The 23,813-nt window shown below is 47.9% G+C and overlaps 2 protein-coding genes across 2 annotated transcripts in view; one reads left to right on the forward strand and one right to left on the reverse strand.

Moving 5' to 3' along the window:
* The window catches only part of MRPL49 (mitochondrial ribosomal protein L49), a 195,079-nt gene that overhangs the window by 67,068 nt on the left and 104,198 nt on the right, over nt 1-23,813 (forward strand). The gene's annotated exons all lie outside the window — the stretch shown is intronic.
* Nucleotides 7,767-21,814, reverse strand: LOC137435580 (uncharacterized). Its single transcript, XM_068129477.2, has 6 exons — nt 21,703-21,814; nt 20,503-20,613; nt 17,954-17,984; nt 16,567-17,017; nt 13,842-13,902; nt 7,767-12,012 (listed from the first exon to the last, which is right to left on the reverse strand). The coding sequence occupies exons 3-6, from the start codon at nt 17,957-17,959 to the stop codon at nt 11,787-11,789; spliced, it is 744 nt and encodes a 247-aa protein (XP_067985578.2). The 5' UTR covers nt 17,960-17,984; nt 20,503-20,613; nt 21,703-21,814; the 3' UTR covers nt 7,767-11,786.

Below are 23,813 nucleotides of genomic sequence, written 5' to 3' on the forward strand. Positions count from 1 at the left end.
AAAGCCGGCGCTCGGTAGCGGCCCTGAGCGTCGGCCATTCCGGCAGCCTTCTTTTTATAACGGACACCTTGTCCGGGCGCCGTTTCCTATGCGACACGGGTGCACAGGTGAGCGTTATCCCTGCCTCTACGTCCGACAAGCGAACCGCGGGCCGGGGCCCCGCATTGCTTGCCGCGAACGGAACACCCATACGCACATTCGGGAAGCACTGCCTCTCCCTGCGGTTCGGAAGGCAACGCTTCACGTGGACGTTCGTAACCGCTAGTGTCCCCATGGCACTGCTCGGTGCGGACTTCTTCTGTGCAAACGGGTTGTTGGTAGATGTGAAGAACAGACGCCTTGTCCAGGCTGAAACGTTCAGCTCGCTTGCTTGCGCGCTGAGCAGCTCGTTGAGCGGCTCACTGAGCGGCTCACCGAGCGGCTCGTCAAGCGGCTTGCTGAGCGGTTCGGTCCCGGCGAGGTTGGTTTGTACGCTTCCGGCAGCGGACGAATTCACCCGCCTCCTCGCCAGCTTCCCGGGACTCACGCGACCCACCTTCTCGGCGGGGGCCGTCAAGCACGGGGTGGAACACCACATCCCCACCGCCGGGCCACCGGTCTACGCCCGGGCACGCCGCCTCGGGCCGACGAAGCTCGCGGTAGCTAAAGCGGAGTTCGCTACGCTGGAGCGGCTCGGCATCGTGCGGCGCTCCGAGTGTGCTTAGGCGTCGCCGCTCCACATCGTGCCAAAGCCCGGCGGGGGATGGTGACCGTGCGGGGACTACCGGCGCCTCAACGACGCCACCACCCCCGACCGCTACCCCGTCCCCCACATCCAGGACTTCTTCGCCCGGTTGGCGGGCATGTCCTTCTTTTCAAAGATGGACCTCATACGCGGCTACCATCAGGTCCCCGTCAGGCCGGAGGACATCCCGAAGACGGCCGTCATCACGCCATTCGGACTTTTCGAATTTCTTCAGATGCCCTTCGGGTTGAAGAATGCGGCTCAGGCGTTCCAGCGACTAATGGACAGCGTCTTGCGCGACTTGGATATCGTGTACGTCTACCTGGACAACATCCTCGTCGCCAGCGCGTCCCGCGAAGAGCACCTCCACCATCTCCGCACGCTCTTCGAACGCCTGGGTCAGTATGGCCTCATCGTGAACCCCGCCAAGTGCCGGTTCGGCGTCGCCGAAATCGACTTTTTGGGGCACCGCGTCACCAGGCAAGGGGGGCCGTCCCCCTACCGGCCAAGGTGGAGGCGGTGAAGGGGTTTCCACGCCCCCGCACGATCAAGGGGCTCCAGCAGTTCCTGGGCATGGTAAACTTTTACCATCGGTTCCTGCCCCGCATCGCCCAGCTCCTGCGCCCCTTGCACGAGGCCCTCCGAGGGAAGCCGGGCAAAGGTGACGTTACCTGGACCGAGCAGATGGACGCGGCATTCGCGGGCGCGAAGCTCGCCTTGGCTAACGCCGCCATGCTCGCGCACCCGGCGCCCGATGCACCGATCGCCCTCACCACCGACGCCTCGGACTACGTGGTGGGCGCGGTGCACGAACAATGGGTGCGTGGTGCTTGGCAACCGCTGGCGTTCTTCAGCCGGCAGCTTCACCCGCCCGAACGCCGTTATAGTACCTTCGACCGCGAGTTGCTTGGGCTCCACCTGGCGGTCAGGCACTTCCGTCATCTGCTCGAGGGCCGTGCGTTCACGGCCTTCATCGACCACAAGCCACTGGTCTTCGCGATGGGCAAGGTCACTGAGCCGTGGTCGGCCCGACAGCAGCATCACCTCTCGGCCGTGTCCGAATATACGACGGACATCCGGCACGTTGCGGGGAAGGACAACCCGGTGGCGGATTGCCTTTCCCGGTCCGTCGCCCACGCAGTCCACCTCGGCATCGACTATGCCAGGATGGCGGCGGACCAGGCCGCCGACCCCGACGTCCAGGCCTTACGGGCCTCCGCGTCACCGATGTGCCGTTCGACGGTGCAGGCACGGCCATCTGGTGCGACGTCTCCCTCGGGCGGCCTCGCCCCATCGTGCCCGCGGGCTGGCAGGGCCAGGTTTTTGACGCCATCCACGGCCTGTCCCACCCGGGCACGAGGGCCTCCCAGAGGTTGGTTGCCGACAAGTTTGTCTGGCATGGCCTCCGGAAGGCCGTCCGCGGCTGGACCAGAATGTGCCTCGCGTGCCAGCGCGCGAAGGTGCACCGACACACCCAGGCCCCATTGGCCCCGTTTACGGTGCCGGAGCGTAGGTTCGACCACATTCACGTGGACCTGGTGGGACCTCTGCCCCCCTCGTGGGGTTTCACCCATGTCCTCACAATGGTGGACCGCACCACCCGGTGGCCGGAGGCCGTGCCTTTGGCGGCGACGACGGCGGCGGACGTCACGCAAGCGTTCATCGCCACCTGGGTCGCCCGGTTCGGCGCCCCCTCGGACATCTCGTCCGACCGCGGCCCCCAGTTCACCTCGGAGCTCTGGGGGGTGGTCGCGCGGGGGCTCGGGGTCCAGCTGCACCGAACCACGGCCTACCACCCCCAGGCCAACGGCCTGTGCGAGCGTTTCCACCGCTCATTGAAGGCGGTGCTCCGAGCCACCCTCAGCGATGGCGGCTGGGTCGACAGGCTCCCCTGGGTCCTGCTGGGCCTCCGGACGGCGCCCAAGGACGACCTGCGCACGTCCGCGGCGGAGTTGGTCTTCGGACAACCGCTGCGGGTGCCGGGCGAGTTCCTCCCCGACCCCACGGCACCATGGTCCGCGGTGCAGGAGCGCTCCGCATTGCAGGAGACCGCCCGGAGGTTCGCCCCGGTGCCGACGGCGCACCACGGGCACCCACCTACGCACGTCGCCCCAGAGCTGCGCACCGCGGAGTACGTCTTTGTCCGGAACGACGCCCACCGGACACCACTGCGGCCCCCGTACGACGGGCCTTTCCGCATGCTGGAGACCGGGGTGAAACATTTCACCTTGGACATCGGCGGTACTCCCGACCGCGTCTCAGTGGATCACCTCAAGACGGCCCACCTCGACGTGGACCACCCACCGCCGGTGGCTCGGCCCCCGCGTCGAGGCCTCCCCCCTGCGGGCGGACCCGTGGCACCGCCCAGCCACGCTGGCACGCCGCCCCCCGGTCGGCACCCATCCCGGGTGCAGCCGGAGGCATCCCAGCTGGCATCCCTGCACCCCGCACGCCACCAGTCACCAGAGGGCGCTTCGGCCGGGTCATCCGTTTGCCCCGCAAACTGGCCCTCCAGGTGCGCGGGAATTCTGGGGGGGGCGCGTGTGGCGGACACGAAAGCTCACTGGCGTGATGGCATCATTCCGTGCACCAAGTGGGCGGCGGCCACGCCCGAGGGGTTGGCGTGGCCTCGGGATATACACCGGGCGCGCAGCCCGGAGCGCTCCAGTGCTACAGTGGAGTTCTTGAAATAAAGACCCTTTTAACTTACCGCGTTGTCCGCTTCCTCCTTGCTAAGCAAGTAGCGCGCGTAGCACCGCGCTTCAGTGTACCCCTCTCATCAGCCATGGGTGCCAGATGGGTACCTCTCTCACCAGCCATGGGTGCCAGATGGGTACCTCTCTCACCATCCATGGGTGCCAGATGGGTATCTCTCTCACCATCCATGGGTGCCAGATGGGTACCTCTCTCACCATCCATGGGTGCCAGATGGGTACCTCTCTCATCATCCATGGGCGCCAGATGGGTACCTCTCTCACCAGCCATGGGTGCCAGATGGGTACCTCTCTCATCATCCATGGGTGCCAGATGGGTACCTCTCTCATCATCCATGGGTGCCAGATGGGTACCTCTCTCACCAGCCATGGGTGCCAGATGGGTACCTCTCTCACCAGCCATGGGTGCCAAATGGGTACCGCTCTCACCAGCCATGGGTGCCAAATGGGTACCTCTCTCATCATCCATGGGCGCCAGATGGGTACCTCTCTCACCAGCCATGGGTGCCAGATGGGTACCTCTCTCACCAGCCATGGGTGCCAGATGGGTACCTCTCTCATCATCCATGGGCACCAGATGGGTACCTCTCTCACCAGCCATGGGTGCCAGATGGGTACCTCTCTCACCATCCATGGCACCTCAGCAAAGGACTTCTGTGACTCATTGGGACTGACACAATCTGTCAATTTCCCGACCCGGATCTCAGTCAATGGAGTATCTTCTCTTCTAGACTTGGTTATGACAAACTTCCCTGCAAATGTCTGCTGGTCTTCTTCTGCTCCAATCGGTTCTTCTGATCGGATGGAGGTTATGTTTTCACCCCTGTCTGTCTGTCTGTCTGTCTGGTTGTGAACAAAATCTCTCAAAAAGTTGTGGAATGATTCAAACGAAATTTGGCAGAGATGTAGCGTATGTGACAAGGACGAAATGATTAGATTTTGGTGAAGATCCGGATTCGGATCCGGCTACTGGAATTTTTAAAGTGATTCTTCACTATTGGGAGATAGGGCCAAAAACGATACATAGCAGGATATCTCAAAAAAGTTGTGGACAGATTTGGACGAAATTTGTTGGACAGGTTGTGTGTGTGACAAGGACGAAATGATTAGATTTTGGTGAGGATCTGAATATGGATTCGGATCTGGCTACTATAATTTTTAAAGTGATTCTTCACCATTGTGTGATAGGGCCAAAACCGATATATAGCAGGTTATCTCAAAAAATTATGGACGGATTTGGACGAAACCTGGTGGAGAGGTTGTGTGTGTGACGAGGACCAATCGTTTCAATTTTGGTGAAGATCTGAATATGGATTTGGATACGAGGATTATTTTATTTTCAAGTGATTCTTCACCATTGAGAGATCGGAATAAAAGCGATATATAACATGATATTTAAAAAAGTTATGGACGAGTTATGACTAAACTTGGTGGACAAGTTGGTTAAGTGACAAGAACAAGCCGATTAGATTTTGGTTCAGGTCCGAATCCAGATCCGGCCTATCAGTGGGATACAAAACATAAACTGTTCACCAGGTGGAGGTATTGTGGGAGAAAATTAATTAATTGTGTACTTAATTTGTGTAAGTTAAGTGGATTTCCTTGAGCCTCCACCTGATGTTGCAAACACTTTAGTTTTAATTGCGTACTTAAACTTCATTAATACATATTGCTACGGTTTTGAGGTTTGTACATATTGATTAATAAAGGTTAAAGGTTTGCCCCCATAGTTAGTCCACATGCAACACGTAGGTCACCTTAGAACGTTAGTTATTTCTTAGTATGTGTGAGAATAGGCCCTTTCCAGTGTTAATTCTGCATTGTGTAAAGCCAGGAAAATAGGCCCTACTGCCACCGATCACCCTACGTCCGTAACCTCAATACAGTTTGTTAACGTTGGTTCATTTTGGGCGAGTTAACACGAGGGAGGCGGAGGAGGATCGGGGCGGAGTTGAGGCAGAGCGGCAGAGGCGATGATGGTAACCATGAGCTGCCAATCAGGGCTCAGGGGTGGTGGCGTCAGAGGGCGTGGTGAGAAGAGTCTGGTGAGTCCCGGAAGGTTTGCGGGGCGTGCCTATATAACCCGCTGCACAAAGCCCTCGAGGGGACTGCAGCGTTGTAAAGGACTGAAGCGGAGGACTGCAGCAGAGAGGGAGAGGACTTGATGAGAGAACTCGCATTGTACCGCTTGATGAACTTGGCTATCGCATGAGAACGCGCGCTAACCAACACCAAGGCATTGAGGAAGAAGAGTTGGTTGCTAGATATACGTGGGCGCAGCCAGGCGCGTTTATAACGAACTTGCCCATTTCAGCCAAGCGAGTGAACGAGGCTGAGTAACCGCCCTTTGCCGTAAAAGTCCTCCCTACCGTTCGCCCTGATATATCGCCTTTGCTTGAGAGACACGCTACGTGGCCCTCCCTTCGCCGATGTCCATCTTCGCGGACGTGCCGAAGACCATGGAGAGCTGGACGAGGACCATCCTTGGACGCGCTGGGGAACACCTGCCCGTCTGCAATACCCCATGTGAGTGTGAGTGAGACGGGCCCGTTGTCTCTGGGATAATTAAGACTGTTTCAGGATTTCTCTGTGTGTCTTCGTCCTGAACTGTATATACGTGTAATAATAATTAAACCTATCTGTTCTTCCTTTCTTCTGAATTCGATCGTCTTTGTGGTTTCATCATTGACTAAGCGTGGTACGAATAAGATCGCTTAAATCGGGTCCATTAATTATAACTGCGCGGATCACATGAACGCAAACCACTCGGCGTACCAACATCACACGTGGTTCGTGCGAGGCTTGTTTCCTCGCTTCCAGGGCAGTGCGAGTACTTAGGTACGAGCGAGAATTTGATCCCGAAACCCTATTTGGCGCTGTCCGGAAGGGACGTTGCAAGCCCCGGTTCCGCCAGGCTAGTAAAGACAAGGGGATTAATCCCCCCTTGATAAGGGGAGAAGGCCGGCGAGAGAACCGCAACAATATATTAATCAGCGTTAAGTGTATTCTATTTTATTTGTATGAGAGCTTTGGACAAGTTTGAAATCTGTGCAACTGACGAAGTCTCGCAGGGCGGGCCCGTGTGCAAATGGTTGCTGCAGCAACCCACCTGCTCGGAAAAGCTTAACTCTTATCTTGGAGGAGTGAAGGCCAAATCCATGTTGCATGACGTGCTCCACGCCTGGTGAGCCGAGAAATAAAATTACAAAGAATACTTTGTTATTTCCAAAGTACTGTCTATGAGTTTGTAAAACTTTAACTGAATACTCAAATGGTTTGGATTATAGAACAAACATTTTATTATAAGTAATATTTTGTATAAGCCCAGAGAAACTTTCTAAAACTACTTTTTAATAAGTGCTGAGTTCCCTGCAAGGTTACACCGGCACATCCCACTAAAAAAGATGAGATAGTTGGTTAGCAACTGGGCTGAAGGAGTGCCGTTCTCTGGAGAATCAAATGAATTGCACTGTGGGTTATGAGAATGTTCTGAGACAAAATGGGAAATGTATTATGATATGACTGTGTTCTCCACAATTATTTAAAATTGTACTCTCTGTGATCCAACTCCCCTCCCCAAGCTGAGTGGAGATTGGAGCCACCATGTGTTCTTCTTAAAAGTCATATAACCTGTTAGTTTTGAAGTGTAAAACATGCTGGATGCTTTGTAACAACGTGTAACTCAATAATTTAGACACTCTGAGCTTTGTTTCACGAAGGAACTTGCAGTACCTTGGATGGATCCAAGAGTTAAGAGGTGGCGCTGAGAGACCACGAATAACGTTACCTTCATTGTTAATTTGCAAAGTTTCTTGGAACTTCTTATCAGTTTTCCCATTCCCCAATCTTCGCTTCTCCCCCTTCCTCTCTCTCCTCCCCTCAGCCCAGCCTCATTCTCTTTTTTCTTCACAAGTATAAGAAAGGCTGTGCTGCACAAATGCTTTAGGATTTTGCTTAGGAATTGTTGTGCTTGTGTGTGTGTGTGTGTGTGTACTTTTTTGGATTTGGATTCGTGCCAAGTGGCTTTCGGTATTCCTTTGATGTATATCTTCCTTGTAACATAAGCAAAGTCCTCCACGTTTCATTAAAAATCAGTCGATTGTCTTCTGAACAAGTCTGGACATTAATTCTTTTGAGTCTCTCTGTCCTTCAAGGCTAAATTAATTAGTTCCACAACAGTATGCTCTGTACCAAGTGCTGTTCTATTTGTCTAATGTAAATTATTATTGGTTAATGTTCCCTTGTGCAGGAGATTTTCTCAAACTTTGTAGCTCCTTCGTTCCTAATTGTCCCAATGGTGGGAAAAGAGGCATCTTCACACAAAGGAGTTAGACACGATAATTTTAATAATAATAATAAATCACAAAAAGGCACAGGAGCAATCACACTATGATAATAAATAATTAAACAAACGTGCATCCCATTTGGGAGCACAATTCCAGATGGGGCACAATTCCAGATGGAACCTGATGAGACACATATGAGACACATATGAGATGAGATACAGACACAAGTAATTGGTTAAGTAATGAAAATAAGGAGGCATGGGTAAGGTGTGAGCAACAAGGTGGTATGGGATTTGGCCTGCTCGCAGGGGAACATGCAGCTTGCCGTCGTCACATGAAGGCCCGCATTCTGGCAGATGGAAACACACAAGTTGCCCGGTGCCCGTGCATCATTTTTCCTTTTTCAAAGTCATTCTGTTGCTGCTCCTTCTCTGTAACAAGTGCATAAAGCACCCGCGTATGCTTCCTCACAGCTTGCCAACATTCTCCTAATGCACCAACTCTGCAGAAACTCCTCTCAACTCTTCTCTGTCACTCATACTAACTGGTGATCATTAGAGGTCTTTCTTATAAAGAAACGAGCGTACGAGAAGGACCCATGAGCACCACCTTGTACGGAACCATCAGCAGCATGACCCACCTCCCTCCTCCTGCTCATATGGAGCAATCAGTTCCACAGGCTCCACAGATGGAGCTCGTCTCAATAAGCTTAGTGGAGAATTAGAAGGGTCGTCGAGTATGGGATCAGGTTTATAATCATAAAGAGGACGGGGTTGCGGGAAGACGAGGCTTGCAGAGATGCGGCTTATAAATAACGGTCAATCTAACATGTATACAAGATGAAGACATTACCACCAATAAGGGTGGACAGTACAGATAACACAATGACTATAATCTTTTCAAATAGACCCTCTTTCCCATTCTTGTCGCATGCATGTAAAAAATATTTTTGGGCCTCAAGAATCGAGACCTCACAATCGACACCTTGACAACAATTATTGCATATGTCCTCTCTTATTGTCCTATGTCCTAAGTACAGGCCTGAATTTTGTTTAGAGACAAAATCTAGGCTCATGAAAGAACGTGAAGGCAATGAAATGACAGTGTGGCAGCAGTTGGACATAAAAACCATATGGATGAACCAAGAGGAGGGAGAGGGCAGGAAAAACTACTGATCTCTCTATACTAACTGGATATAGTGCCTAACATTAATTGGCCTGGTGGTCCTGAAGCCACCAGAAATGCTCCATCATCTATATTGCTTCTCCCACAACGGTCCTGAAGCCACCAGAAGTGCTCCATTCGGCATATTGCTATTCCCATAATGGTCCCTAAGCCAACAGAAGTGCTCCATCCACCATATTGCTATTCCCATAACGGTCCTGAAGCCAACAGAAGTGCTCGATCCGCCATATTGCTATTCCCATAACGTTCATGAAGCCACCAGAAGTGCTCCATCTGCCATATTGCTTCTCCTACAACACAGAAATTCCAGTTTGTGTCAATATGAATACTTGCTTCAAGGTGCATATTTCCTACGACAATTCCAGCTTTAAATTTGATTTTTCTCTTTTCCCACTTGATTCTAGTCCATTACCAGGTTGAGAAAAAGCATTGTTATAGCCGGCGAAGCCGGTGTTGTGAATGAACGTGTACGTATTATGTTGAAAAGCCAGATGTTGCTGGATCCTTTGAGAATTTCGATGCTTTGACGCACCAAATCACACCATGGAGGCCGCCATCTTGCGGATGCGGAAGTATGCATAAACAATTGCGAAAAAGTTCAATAGGAGTTTGTTTCACCCATCTTTTTTTGATTCACAATCTTATGTTGAAAAGCCAGATGTTGCTGGATCCTTTAAGAATTTCGAAGCTTTGACACACCAAATCGCTCCATGGAAGCCGCCATCTTGCAGATGTGGAAGTATGCATAAAAAAATTGCGAAAAAGTTCAATAGGTGCCCGCGGAACTACGTAACTTCCGGTTAGTGCACCCTTCGCGACAATAGTCGCGACTCTGGGGCATTTTCGAAATTTTTCTCTTCTTTCGTGGTAGACCTAAAAAGTCGAATTAGGTGTCAATCCCATGCTCCCATGCTCCCATGCTCAGTAAATTTGTCTGATTTATGATGTTGTCCTGCACCTACCGGTATCAATCCCATCCTCCCATGCTCATGCCTTAGTCACATATGATGCTGCCGCCGCACGGTTCTGCCGTCTGCGGTTTGTAGATGGGATTTTTACAAATCGTACGGCTTTGCGGGCTGCGGCAACAGTGTTCACAAATGTTACGGGGTCCGCACGGCAATCGTAAAAGTCATGAAATCAAAATGCGTGAGGAGACCGCAAGGCGAACCGCGAGGTGCCCTCACGGTGACCGCAAGGCAATCGCAAGGCGAACGCACGGTTGTTGCGGTTGTCGTTAGGCCATCGTATGGCAGCACTAAAGTCACTGCACGGCCGCCGTACGATATTTAGAACATCGTACAGCCATCTCACAGAGGCCGCAAGACCTTGCGATACTACATGCGGTGGGGTTGCGGCCTACGGCCTAGCGATTTCCAAAAAAAAGTTTAATGTCAAATTTAAAAAATCGTAAGCCCCTGCGACGAGCAAAAAACCTTGAGATCGCCTCACGGCTACCGTATCTACCATGCGACCACCGCACGGTTATGGCAATTTTGGGGACTTACGGCCGCCGCCAACACGCCGCAGGCCATTTGTGACCGAGGCATCAGTAGGTTTGTCTGATTTATGATGTTGTCCTGCACCTACCGGTTTAAGCGGTTTACATAAAGAAGAAAGCTCGGTTTGATTAACGACAGTCACATATTGCCGTTGAAACGGCGCTATCGTCTGACCTGTCGGCACTGATCTTACTGCAAGCTAACTTCTTCTGGTGGAGGAAGCCGCAGTGCCCGGAGAGAACCAGCCCTGACAGCGACTGAAGTTAGAAGACTACACACATACTGTGAAAACGTGTGTTAAGCCCAGTTAAAATTTCTTAAAATAGGCCTTAAGCTAGCACATCGTATAGTTACTTCCTTAAGCTTCTTGTGACATTTATTGTATGTAGGTATTGGGGAGGACTGTCTGCTCTTCTCTTTTACCAAGTCTTACCAGGTAGGGCAAAGGGTGGCATTAAGCTCCAGGGGGCATTAGGCTCCACTACATTCTAAATGCATTATATTTACCTTCAAGATTTACAATGTAGTGGAGCCTAATGGCCCCTGGCGATTAATGCCCCCCTTTGCCCGACAGTACCTACGACACCTACCTACTACCAACTACCAAACCTACTGATGCCATAGTGATGGGTAAAATAGTGGCAAGAGGCTTTGGCTTCGCCGGCTCATTGCGGCTTTGCAGTCAGGTACTAGTAGTATCTATGAATATGCCATCGTGTGCTGGTTACGGTAGTAAAAACTACGATGGTCGTGATCAAAGAAGAAGAGGAATCACATTGCATCGGCAAGCCGAAGCATCGTAGCGATCCAGCGTGCGGGAACTCATGGGAGAACAAATATGGCGGACGAATGGCTTCAACAAATGAGCTTCCCTTCCTATCCAGTCAGTATAGAGATCAGTGTGAAAAACAGCAATCTCCAAGTAAGTTAGGTAAGGTAGGGTAAATGGGAGGAGAGGGAGGAAAATATGGGTACGGGAGAAAAGAGGAACAAATGAGGCACGTGAGCAGAACATCCGGATTTTCTAATTGGAAGAAAATAACTACTTCCGATTTCCAAATATTTTACTAATAAATATATATTATATATATATATATATCTGCTGACAGTAAAATTCAGTTTTCAGCAATCGCCACACTCATTTATTCTACCCTTATGAACAAAACTTATTAACACTGACAAAAGTGATGTGCAACATGGTTCAAACTTACCTGTACCTGCATACAGTTTGCATTTTTGATCAACTTACAATTGGAACAATAAGTAACGTTTTCTTTCTTAGAAGAATCTTAAATAAGCAACAATTTTGGTCTATTTGGATATAATAGGAATCGATGAAAAAGTCTGTTTGTGGTGGGTTGTTGTCATTCAGTAATCATTTTACTTCTTCTTCATCCTTTGATTCCCATGGCACAACATCATCGTAGTCGTCGTCGTCTTCTTCTTCTTCTTCTTTCCTGAAATGCAAGCAAAATGTTGTTGAAAGAGGTGAAGAATTGTTGGCCGCACTCGGTAATGAAGGAACACCCTTGGCTGCTTCTTCATGCTTTGATTCCCATGGCACAACATCATCGTAGTCGTTGTCGTCTTCTTCTTCTACCCTGAAATGGAGGCAAAACGTTGTTGAAAGAGGTGAAGAATTTTTGGCCGGACTCGGTAATGAAGGACACCCTTGACTAAGTATATATTCACATTTCTATAAAAGCTTACTAAAATTAGGTAAATTATCATTGAATTAATCAAGTAATTCATAATTTCCTCCACCACCGAAGGTTATGTTTTCACCCCTGTCTGTCTGTCTGTCTGTCTGTCTGTCTGTTACTCGTGAAAATCAAAGGTTTTTCAAGTATATTGGTTGGTCTTGTGCATTATTCTCCGTCTGTCTGTCTGTCTGTCTGTCCTGTCTGTCTTTCGATCGCCTACAGGTCGGTCACAATATTAAATCGATCTTTACGAAACTTCACCAAATGGTAGAGTTGGTCATAAGAAAGAAGCCTATTGATTTTGAGGTCAAAAGGTCAACATAGGCCAAAGGTCAACATCTTTGCCAAGTCTCTAAAATCCTCAATTTTCATTCTATTGACTTGAAATTTGAAGAGGATTAACATATCAGGTCATTGAATTCAACCTCCAATTATTTTTGAGATTAACATCGGCCAAAAGTTCAACATAGGTCAAAGGTCAACAATAGGTGAAATTTCTAGAATCCTCAATTTTCATCCGATTGACTTGATATTTGAAGAGGATTTACAGATCAGGTCATTGAATTCAACCTCCAATTATTTTTGAGATTAACATCGGCCAAAAGGTCAACAATAGGTGAAATTTCTAGAATCCACAATTTTCATCTGATTGACTTGATATTTGAAGAGGATTTACAGATCAGTTAATTGAATTCAACCTCCAATTATATTTGAGGTCAACATAGGCCAAAAGGTCAACAATAGGTGTAAATTCTAAATTCCTCAATTTTAATCCAATTGACTTGAAATTTGAAGAGGATTTGCATATCAAATTACTGATTTCAACCACCAATTATTTTGAGGTCAACATAGGCCAAAGGTCAACGACTTATTTTAAGGATTTTGCAAGTATCGTGCTATGCACGACATATTTATTCTTTGGTTGTTTGTGAACAAAATATCTCAAAAAGTTGTGGACGGATTTGGGTGAAATTTGGTGGAGAGGTTGGGTATGTGAAATGATTAGATTTTGGTGAAGACCCGGATCTGGATCCGGATCAGAGGGTTTTTAAGTGATTCTTCGCCATTCAGGGATAGAGCAAAAATCTGTATATAGCACGATATTTTACAAAATTGTGAACAGTTTCACACAAAACTTAGTGGACACGTTGGGTATGTGACAAGGAGGAATCGGTTCAATTTTGTATCTGAAGACGGATACAAAATTTTTAATATTAGTAAGTGATTCTTCACCATTGAGTGATAGGGCCAAAAACGATATATAGTATGATATTTCAAAAAGTTATGGACATATTTGGACGAAACTTGGTGTATAGATTGTGTGTGTGACAAGGACTAATTGTTTCAATTTTGGTCCAGGTCCGAATCCAGATTATTCTACCTTCTTGTGTGGTCGTTCGGGGAAAGTTTTTTTTTTTGTCCAAGCCTTTCACGAACTGACTGGCCAGGCTTGATGTTCTTCTGAAGGTGGTAGGAATTTGGAATTTGTTCAGGTTGCCTGTGATAACTCGCCTACTCTTCATGAAAGACGCAATATGTCAATGCAATGAAAAATTTTAGTGTTACTTTTATGATTAATATAATATAGCCTGTACAGTTTGAATTCGATAGACTTATTGAAAATGTCATATGTGTAAAGTGCAATGGGATGCCAGTCTGACTTGGGATTTTAAAATGTTTGGTCCATTTGAAGGACACAGCACACACGATGATAACTTTATACTTACTGCAAGTTCTCGTAATCATCAGAGCAATCATTTGATTCCGCAACCTCGATTTTGGGAGGACCTGAGAAGCATGTAGTGCATTAGCCATGTTCATTCTCCAGTGGTAATGTAAAACAGATGCAGTTGTATCTTCCATTGAAAACCAATTCAAAATAATGTATAAATATACTGCTGACTACATTATTTAGCAATATGAAACAAAATTAAATAAACATGCAGAATGTGTCCTTTAATAGTATTCGTCGTCCAGTGAGATTGCCACTGGAAGCCCATTGTTCTTGTAAGGATTTATTATTCTCACACATTTTGTTGGGCTAGCGGGTAGGGTGCCGGCTTAGGATCCTAGGATCCTGGGTTCGAATCCCGGTCGATCGCTGAATTAACGCCAGGGGGGTTGACTCAGCCTGTCATCCTTCCGAGGTCGGCTAATTGAGTACCAGTTCACTGGTAATTCCCTGTTTGTCGTTAAAGGCGGCAAAAAGGGTTGGCGTCAGGAAGGGCATCCGGCCGTAAAACATTGCTTCAAAAAGGGGACCGTAAAACAACAACAACCACGGTTCCCGAAAAAGGCCAACCCCCGCTTTGCGGGGAAAAACGGCCTCTAAAGGTGGTTATATATATATATTTTTTTTTGTGGAGAGGATTCCAAGAAAACCGTTAGACCGAGCTCTACGAAACTTCAACTCATTATAGATACCAATGGAACTTAGTGCATCGTGATTCTTCTTTTTGCAATTTTTAATTACGTTGGCTGCCATTGCCTATGACGTCATAAACTTTAAACACCTTCTTCTCCAGAACCACTGAACGGATCAACGCGACATTTTGCAAATATTATCGACTTGCCATGGGGATAAAAATTTGAGGAAAAAGAAAAACGTCATCGGTCACGTAATTTGGCGGTCATATTCCATTTAAAAACAAAACTTTAAAAATCCACTTCTCCGAAACCGCTTGTCCGATCAATACAAAACTTGAAACACATATTTAAATTCCGATGGGGGAAAATATTTGCAAACTATGCCGTCATCAGTTATGTGGTTTGGCCGCCATCTTGAATTTAAGTAAAAAATTAAACAAGATTTTCTGGAGGTGGTGGGGTGACCGTTTGGGCTGCTTTTCATGCAGGGGGCAAAACTGACCTGGTTGTTCTGAATGGAAACCTGAACCAGTTCAAGCACAGGACCATTCTGGAAGAAACATTGCTTCCATTTGTTCGTGCAGCCTTTCGAGGAAACTTTGTCTTCCAAGATGACAATGCACGGCCTCATCATGCTCGCATGATCCAACACTTTCTTGCTGATCGTGGTGTAGAGCATATGGAGTGGCCTGCCATGTCCCCGGATATGAATCCGATAGAGAACTTGTGGGCAGAATTAACGCGTCAAATCGGCAACTTGGACCAGCATCCTGCCTCTGTGCGTGAATTGCAGCAGGCTATTGTCACTGCATGGCAAGCGATTCCTGTCCAAACCTTGGCAAATCTCGTGAACAGCATGCCTTAACGTGTACGTGCTCTCCTGAATGCTCGTGGGGGTTACATGAAGTACTGAACTGTAATTTTACTGTCCGTAATCCCAGTCGTAATTTAACTTTTGTTTTTGTTAAAAAATTTTTTGGCTAATGTGCAAAATAAAGAGATACTTCTGGAAAACGCACAGAAGTTTAACACAGTACTGTCCGTGAATTGAGTTCGATATCAGTTCACATCACTTTCAAGGATCAATTTATTTGCTTCGAAATGTTAAATGTGGTTTTTGTTTCTTTTAAAGGTCACATTAACAAAATCTAGAATAATTTCAACATAATTCCAATGAACTTTTGGTTCTAAGTCATCTTGAAAAGTAAGTTCACCCCCACAAAAAAAATATTCCATATTAAATGCCAAGTCTGTATATATATATAAATACCGTATATGTATATAATGGATATAGATTACAACACAGAGAATGCTCCTTATTATATTCATCTATGTAATAAGATTCATTGTCTGTGTGTCAATTTTGCATCTTCTCTCAAACAAATGGCTGTACAAAACTGAAAATTGTGCCATATTAAGCACCCATAGATCCTTGTTGGGACTGTAGCCCAATCATCATCATCATCATCATCATCATCATCATCATCATCATCATCATCCATATATGTTACTCTTTACAGAGTGTCCATACTCCCAAAGCAGTTCTTGGGCAGGTGTTTGCTGTTGCCTTCGCAGCAATCAGTCAAGACAGGAATTTGAAATTTGTTCAGGGTCCTGCTGAAAATTCAACAAATTTTGGCAACAGTCTCCATGTGATCTTTAATGTCCTTCAACAACCACTACTGGCGGGCGGAACATCCAACTTGATGTCCTTCCCATAGATGGAGCCCACATTGATGCATGTGAAACACCAGGTTTATACCTGGGTCTAGATTCGCAATCAGGCTAGACATCTCAAAGGTAGGTATGCACATACTCTATATTCAACATTATTTTCTGCCCCAATACCCCTAAGTTTGCAGGTTTTTCTGCCCCAATACCCCTAAGTTTGCAAGTTCAGCATTTTAAGCAGCAGTCTTGGACACTTGTTTCTGCCTTCAGATATCATCAGCAAAGGAAATTCAGATTAAAATGCATGGATTACAAGCAATACCTGTTGCTCGCCCCTTAAAGCCGATCAAACTGAACCAGCGAGTCTAGCATCGCATGGCGATTCACAGCCAAAGATTGATTTTGTCAACTTACTTGAGGGAGCATGGAATTGACTTCTCTGTGAAACGCTCTGCACACCGTGCAGCATCACGCAAGGTGGCCGGAACGGTTTACGAGGTGGAGGTAAAACCAGGGTTGGTAATTTGCAACGTCTCATGGTACATTGAAGTGACGCGGCAGCAATCTCACTTTGTCTGCTTTCTACAAATGCTTTCATATGACAATTTTCTTTTCTTCCTCCTCTCAAGTCGTCTGCCGTTGTTTCTATTTCCGCCCAGCTATTACTCATGGTATTGGGCATACTCCGTCCTTTCCGAGACAGGAGTTTTCGAGGCTGGACGACTCGAGGCAACGTGTAATGATTTTGAGATATTGTAGCCCTGGACATGACCGGACTGGTCTGCAGGCTGTGATTGCTCAGAGGATCTTGGTTAGCGGAAAGGTGACTATGGAGCTGATTTACCAAGGCTTGATGGATCTCGGACTAAGGGTTGGGTGAATAGAGACAAAACATGTCAGGTGGTAAGCATTCATTTCCAGGTTCTCTATAAGGTGCAGTTTCAATTCAAGTCACCACTGATTCGGCTTTCACAAAGTAAATGCATGGAAGTTTGATGCAGGAAGCCCTCGGACCCATCATGCGCACCGATTTCTGCCAATATCCATGTACGCGCTATCACTATGCTTCTAGATACCCATATAATCGCAGTTTGAACCCTTATACCATTTGCCACTTCCTTTCCAGGCCGGCCATTCCTGGCGTTAACTACTCTCTCGGTCAAAGATTTGCCTTAAAGGGCCACAGACGCAGAAAATCATGTTTGGTTGAAATAATACATATTGCTTCACTGAACACTTAATCGTTATTTGAAATATATATATATATATATATTGGAAGGAAGATATTGTTACATTTATGGGAGCGGGGGCGGGGAGTGGAGGGTGGTTAGAGATTATCTTTGAACAGATAGAACTGTATAGAGTAGTATGGTCTGTGTGGGAGTAGGTAGCCAATCTCGATGTTATAAGCAGTAAGCAGGGACACGTCGGTTTAAGGATTGTCTGTTTGATTGTGTACCACATGGAGGATGTTGCTTGTAATTGATAGCGAGGGATTAAGTGAAGGGAACGTTAAACTGAAGTACACACAAGGCTCGACAACCAACATGTTCCAGCTTTGTATTTTTAATTAACTTTCTGAAATTTGTAGAATTTGTTTTTCACTTGGAAGTTGTGGGTTATGATGTGTAAATAAAGGTGGAAAAAGTCTGATTTAATGCATTTTAATTCCAGGTTATAAGGTAACAAAATGTGAAAATTTTGAAAGGGGGTGTAGACTTTCTATAGGCACTGTAACAACAGTAGAATATAAAAAGAAGTGATGTAAGACACAGAATGATGTCTCATTTATAGTGGTTACCTGCATGGCTCTGTGTAGTCTTCAAAGTTCTCTGAAGGAAGGAGAAACACAAATGGTGTTACTTATATACATTATAGATACATATCTAACTAGAACGCCACTCAGCAGAGCGCATACTCCCGCCGTGGGTCAAGTTGGAATAATACATTTTGTTTAACATCCCCTCTCCCCAAAACAATAAATGAAAAATAAAGTACGCCCTAACTGTCAGAGAATTAATTTTGATATATCTCGGAATTAGAGGAGAAAAACATCATTTAAGAATAAGAATAAAAGCTTTAATGCAGTAAAACAGAAAAAACTAGAACGCCACTCAGTAGAGCGCATACTCCCGCCGTGGGTCAAGTTGGAATAGTACGATTTCACAAAAGTTTCAGGGAGTAGTTCAGTGACAACACAAGACAGACACTGCTCAGATATATATATACCGGTATAGAATATATAGAAGATAATGTTTTTTAAAAAACAAGGCAATTTCACTTACATTTTCGGATTCAGCGTTCAATTCTATATAAGTGAGTGTATTTTGAGGCATGTGTGATTTCAAATACAATTGTAAGCCAGGAAAAACGTTCGTTTCATTCCTTAGGGATACAACATGTAAAACTGGCCCAAACGTCAAAACAAAACTCGCTCATTTTAAGTCGTACAAGCTCATGCGACCACTCATTCTTCTGGGAAGAATCCCGTGCACATGCTGGTCACACTTGTAAGTCACCTACGTCTTTATAAGTTCATCAAATACTGACACCGCGATTGACATTCGCTGAGGTAAAAGTTGATATATCTTCTGAGGTAACAAAAACAACAACAAAACAAAAACAGTTTGAAAGCATTATTATGTGTATCAAACGATACATTTTATGAAACGGGGAAACCTAATGCACACTTTGGTGGTTCTAAAATGACAGAATGTCTTTATTAGAAAGAAAAAAAAAATGAACATTGAAGACGGCGCTGCTAAAAAATACACCGCTCTAACACATAACCCCCGAGTTTAAACTACATTTACAACAAATATGAAAACTATTTTCATATCACAATGTTAAATATAGAATATATAGAAGATAATGTTTAAAAAAATGAGCCCTATCTTCCAATGGTAAAAAATCCTTCAAACAATTCCTGGATCCGGAATAATATCCTGAGCTTCACCAAAAACTAATCAATTCTTCCTTATCCCAAGGGCAATCATCCCACCAACTTTCATCCAAATCCGTTCAGAACTTTTCCAGATATCTTGCTCACAAACACACGAACACACACACACACGGATGGACATGATCGAATGCATTACTCCCTAACGGGAGTAAAAATTCCCAAAAAAATTCCCCCAAAAAATTCCTGGATCGGGAATAATATCCTGAGCTTGACCAAAAACGAATCAATTTTTCATTATCCCATGGGCAATCATCCCACCAACTTTCATCCAAATCCATTCAGAACTTTTCCAGATATCTTGCTCACAAACACACGAACACACACAATTGACGGACACGATCGAATGCATTACTCCCTGGTGGGAGTATTACTCGTGCGTGCAATTACGTGCATTACGTGCAAGATTACATTACGTGCAAGACGACACGTAATGTCTGCAGTCCACTGTTAAACAACGGGGTGGCTCTGTGACTGTCTGGGGATGTATATCAGCATTTGGTATCTCAGAAAACCTGTTAAAATCCATGGGACGCTAACAAAAGAGAAGTACAAGCAGATACTGCAGCACCCGGCAGTTCCGAGTGGAAATCGTTTGAATGGATGAAGATTCATTTTCCAACAAGATAATGATCCAAAACACACTTTCTATTTCCGAAAACAGTATTTGAAAAACAAGGTTACAGCTAGTTTATGAAGCCTCCAAATTTAAGAATGACCACCCCAGAGTTCAAACATGGGTCCATATGGGATTACCTGGAAACAGAGAAAAAGAGGAAAAACCAACTAATCTTACAAAACTGTGGAATGTACGACTGGATATTTGGCACAATATTCCTGTAAGAGTGCTGCACTCCTATTGAGGAAGCACGGGTAAAGAGCGATGCCACTCATGAAGGCAAGGAGTGCACTCACAAAGTATTGCCTGATACCATAAAATGACACTGTTCTTGTTATTTACTTAAGGAGTTTATTTCACACGTATTTGTAAAGAATGGTAATTTACAATAATAGACACATCATGACTGGTATCACTGATTTGATGACTTTACTCTAAAGTATCAATATCATTAGAAAAACCCAAACTTTTGCACAGTCATGTATATATACATATGACAAACATATATAACCATATCAGGTGGTGTAATGGTCCCCTCTGAGTCTGGGAGGGCGGTAGGTCAAGCCCGAGCCGAGTCATACCAAGTACTTAAAAAGGGTACGTGCTAACCCTAGCCCTTGCGAAAAAACTGCTTCGGCAGCACCAACTCTCTCTAAACAGTACGGTACATCAAAAAAAATAATCATTTGGAACATAAAATTTCCAGTGAAAAGTGATGATAGAAAAAGATTTGGACAAAAAAGATATCAGGTCTACATTGTGTCATTCATACCTTATACCGTTGGAGACTTGGAGACCCCTGTGAATATTGCTTGGCAGTTCTAGGTTACAATCGCAGCACGGCTGCCCGAGCAAGATAAGGTTGGGCAGGAAGGAATGGAGCCTGAAAAGGGCACAGAGCAGGCGTAGAGTGTGAAGGAAGGAAAACACTGTGCTGAGAAGTCGTTTTATAACTTTTCAATTCGGTACAACAGGAATTTGCAGCTAAAGCAACTTTTCTTTTTTTTATCGGACTTTTTTCTTATCGGGCAACTTATCGGACTAGTTCATGAATCATTGTTCGTGTGTCATGTAAAGCTCTGCGACGTAATTGTTCATGGTCGATTTGTATTATGTCGGAAAAGTGTAGTGGATGTACAGTATGACGAAAAAAGGAAGAGAAGGCAGCATTTGGGGAGTTGAGGAAGAGGAGGAGGAAAATGTGTGCGATGTTGAGGTGGAATGGGAGAGCAATCAGGGAAGGGGCACAGGGAGGCTGATTAAATATTTGTCCCTGGGTAGCAGATACGGTATCTATCTATAATTCCAGTAATCTCTGTGTGTATGTTTGTTTGTCTGTATGTCTGTGACCGCTGTTTCTCGACAACCACGGGTCCGATATACTTTAAACTTGCCAGGTATATTGCTGGGGACCCGAGGATGTGCCTTTTCAAGGTTTCATATTAATCGGAGAAGTAGTTACCGAGCTATGTCCAAAAAACGATTCAACCAATCAGAGAGCAGCGAGCTATCACGTGTGCCGAACGTGGCGAACAGACTCTGCCTCGGACGGCACATTTGAGAGCGTATTCATTTATTTCACGTTGGCAAACTATGTTGCCGCTATGTTGGCGTTAAACGATGTTTTAAAACTAATTAAAACTAATTTGCGATTCTTTCGCTTTCCTGCGCGTTTGTGCATGCTATGGCGATTTCTTTACCAAACTCCGCAAGCCGTTCGCTTTGGACCAAACCATTTCATGTAAATAGAGGGGGGGGATTGTCACCGTACTCGCAAGCCGTTCGCTTTGGACCAAACCATTTCATGTAAATAGAGGGGGGGGATTGTCACCGTACTCGCAAGCCGTTCGCTTTGGCTTTGCGAATGGACCAAACCATTTCATGTAAATAGAGGGGGGGGATATAATTTTAGATATATATATAGTACGGGCATGCCCTAGTATATTATAATGGTGGGCTGTGGGGTGGGTACCTTGTCAAATCTTTCACCCGAACGATCACCAGTCGATAAAGACCAGAAGACCTCCTCCAAGAAAGGCGGCGAAAGGTCTATCCATAGGTTTTCGACATAAAGGAGCTCTAAGGAGAATCTGTCGCTTCAGCTAGTCACTCGTATTAATATGATTGGATGGGATGGGATATCGATCTCAGTGATATACCCAAGATGAACATGTGTGGTTTTTTGACCTATCAAGAGGAGAGAAAAACATGTATTGAAGGAGCTGGGGCTCCCACGTCGATCAGAAGAATGGACGCGACAAAAAGCTGGAATTCATCTGAGTTGCTTTATTGAAATCAAACACTCAGGCACTCTCAAAACCCGTTTATCGGTCAGCAATATATATCTATTAACCCAGGGGGTTTGCCCAGGCCCGGCGCCAGGGGGCGTGGCTCAGCGTCCTGGCTGCGGCCTGGCAAGTTGAGGGCGAGCCTGCCCGGGCATGCCCGGGCATGCCCGGGCGTCCCGACCGAGGCCTGGCAAGTTGAGCGCGGGCCTGCCCGGGCGTCCTGGACGAGCCCGGCATGGTGATCGCTCCGCGTCCTTGATAGGTGCAAGGCGATTGTGAACACCCAGCGGCAGCCGCTACACACGTCCCCCCAGAATCGACTTGCACCGGCAGGGTCAATTTGAGGGGGGTCCTGATGACCCGGCCGAAGCGACCCCTGGCGGGTCGTGGGAGGGGGTCCGGTGAGGTGGTGGGCGGTCGAGTGGGGGGCACCGTGGACGGGGGGCGGCCTCGCCGCGGCGGAAGGGCCACCCGTGGTGGGTGGTCGACGTCCACGTGCGCCGGCTTGAGGCGGTCCACTGCAATCCGGTCCGACCTGCCGCCGATGTCGATGACGACCGACTTGTCGTCCCGTCGCAGCACCCGGAAGGGCCCGTCGTACGGCGGCTGGAGTGGCCACCGATGTGCGTCGTGACGCACAAAAACATACTCCGCTGTGCGGAGTGCTGGGGGGACGTAGGACTGGGGGTCACCGTGGTGGGATGTTGGCACGGGGGCAAACCGTCGGGCGGCCTCCTGGAGGTCCGAGCGCTGGTGAGCTGCGGACCAGGGACTGGTAGCGTCGGGCACGAATTCGCCCGGGACGCGTAGCACCTGGCCATAGACAAGCTCGGCGGTGGATGCCTGGAGGTCCTCCTTGGGGGCCGTGCGAAGGCCCAAAAGGACCCACGGCAGCCGGTCGGCCCAACCGCCGTCTTGAAGGCCGGCCATGAGCGCGGCCTTCATGGAGCGGTGGAATCGCTCGCACAACCCGTTTGCTTGGGGGTGGTAGGCCGTAGTACGGTGGAGCTTGACCCCCAGGTTGCGGGCGACCGCGCCCCACAGCTCGGAGGTGAACTGTGGTCCGCGGTCTGACGAGATGTCCGCCGGTGCGCCGAAGCGGGCGACCCAGGTGGCGATGAAAGCCTGCGCCACGTCGGCGGTGGTGGTGGAGACGAGGGGAACGGCCTCCGGCCACCTGGTGGTCCTGTCCACCATGGTGAGCAGGTGTGTGAACCCCCGTGACGGGGGGAGGGGGCCCACCAGATCCACGTTGACGTGGTCGAAACGTCGTTCGGGCACGGTGAAAGGTGCCAGCGGGGCCTGGGTGTGTCGGTGGACCTTGGCCCGTTGGCAGGCCGTGCAGGTGCTGGTCCAATCGCGGACGTCCCGACGAAGGCCGTGCCAGACGAAACGCGCCGACACCAGCTTCTGGGAAGCTTTCCGGCCCGGGTGGGAAAGGCCGTGGAGGGAGGCGAAGATGCGGCGTTGCCAGGTGACGGGCACGATGGGGCGAGGCTGGCCTTGGGAGACGTCGCAGAGCAGGACAGTGTCCGCGCAGGGGATGTCGGCCAGGCGGAGGCCCGTGTCCGCCGCCCGGAGGGCTTGCACCGTGGTGTCGGTGGTTTGGTCCGCCGCCATAAGCGCAAAATCCACGCCCAGGTGGACCGCGTTCGCGCTGGCCCGGGAAAGACAGTCGGCCACGGCGTTGTTTTTGCCGGCGACGTGCCGGATGTCCGTGGTAAACTCCGACACGGCGGAGAGGTGGCGCTGTTGGCGGGCCGACCATGGCTCCGTGACCTTGGCCATGGCGTAA

Source organism: Myxine glutinosa, chromosome 9 (assembly GCF_964187855.1).
Source record: "Myxine glutinosa chromosome 9, kmMyxGlut1.1, whole genome shotgun sequence".
In the NCBI taxonomy this organism is placed as follows: domain Eukaryota; kingdom Metazoa; phylum Chordata; class Myxini; order Myxiniformes; family Myxinidae; genus Myxine; species Myxine glutinosa.

Excerpts from the sequence above, each read along its gene's own strand:
- LOC137435580 (XM_068129477.2), bottom strand. Across the intron at positions 13,903-16,566 it reads TCAATTCCATGCTCCCTCAA|GTCCTCCCAAAATCGAGGTT; the intron begins GTAAGTTGACAA and ends CATGCTTCTCAG. Across the intron at positions 12,013-13,841 it reads GATGATTACGAGAACTTGCA|GGTAGAAGAAGAAGACGACA; the intron begins GTAAGTATAAAG and ends CCTCCATTTCAG.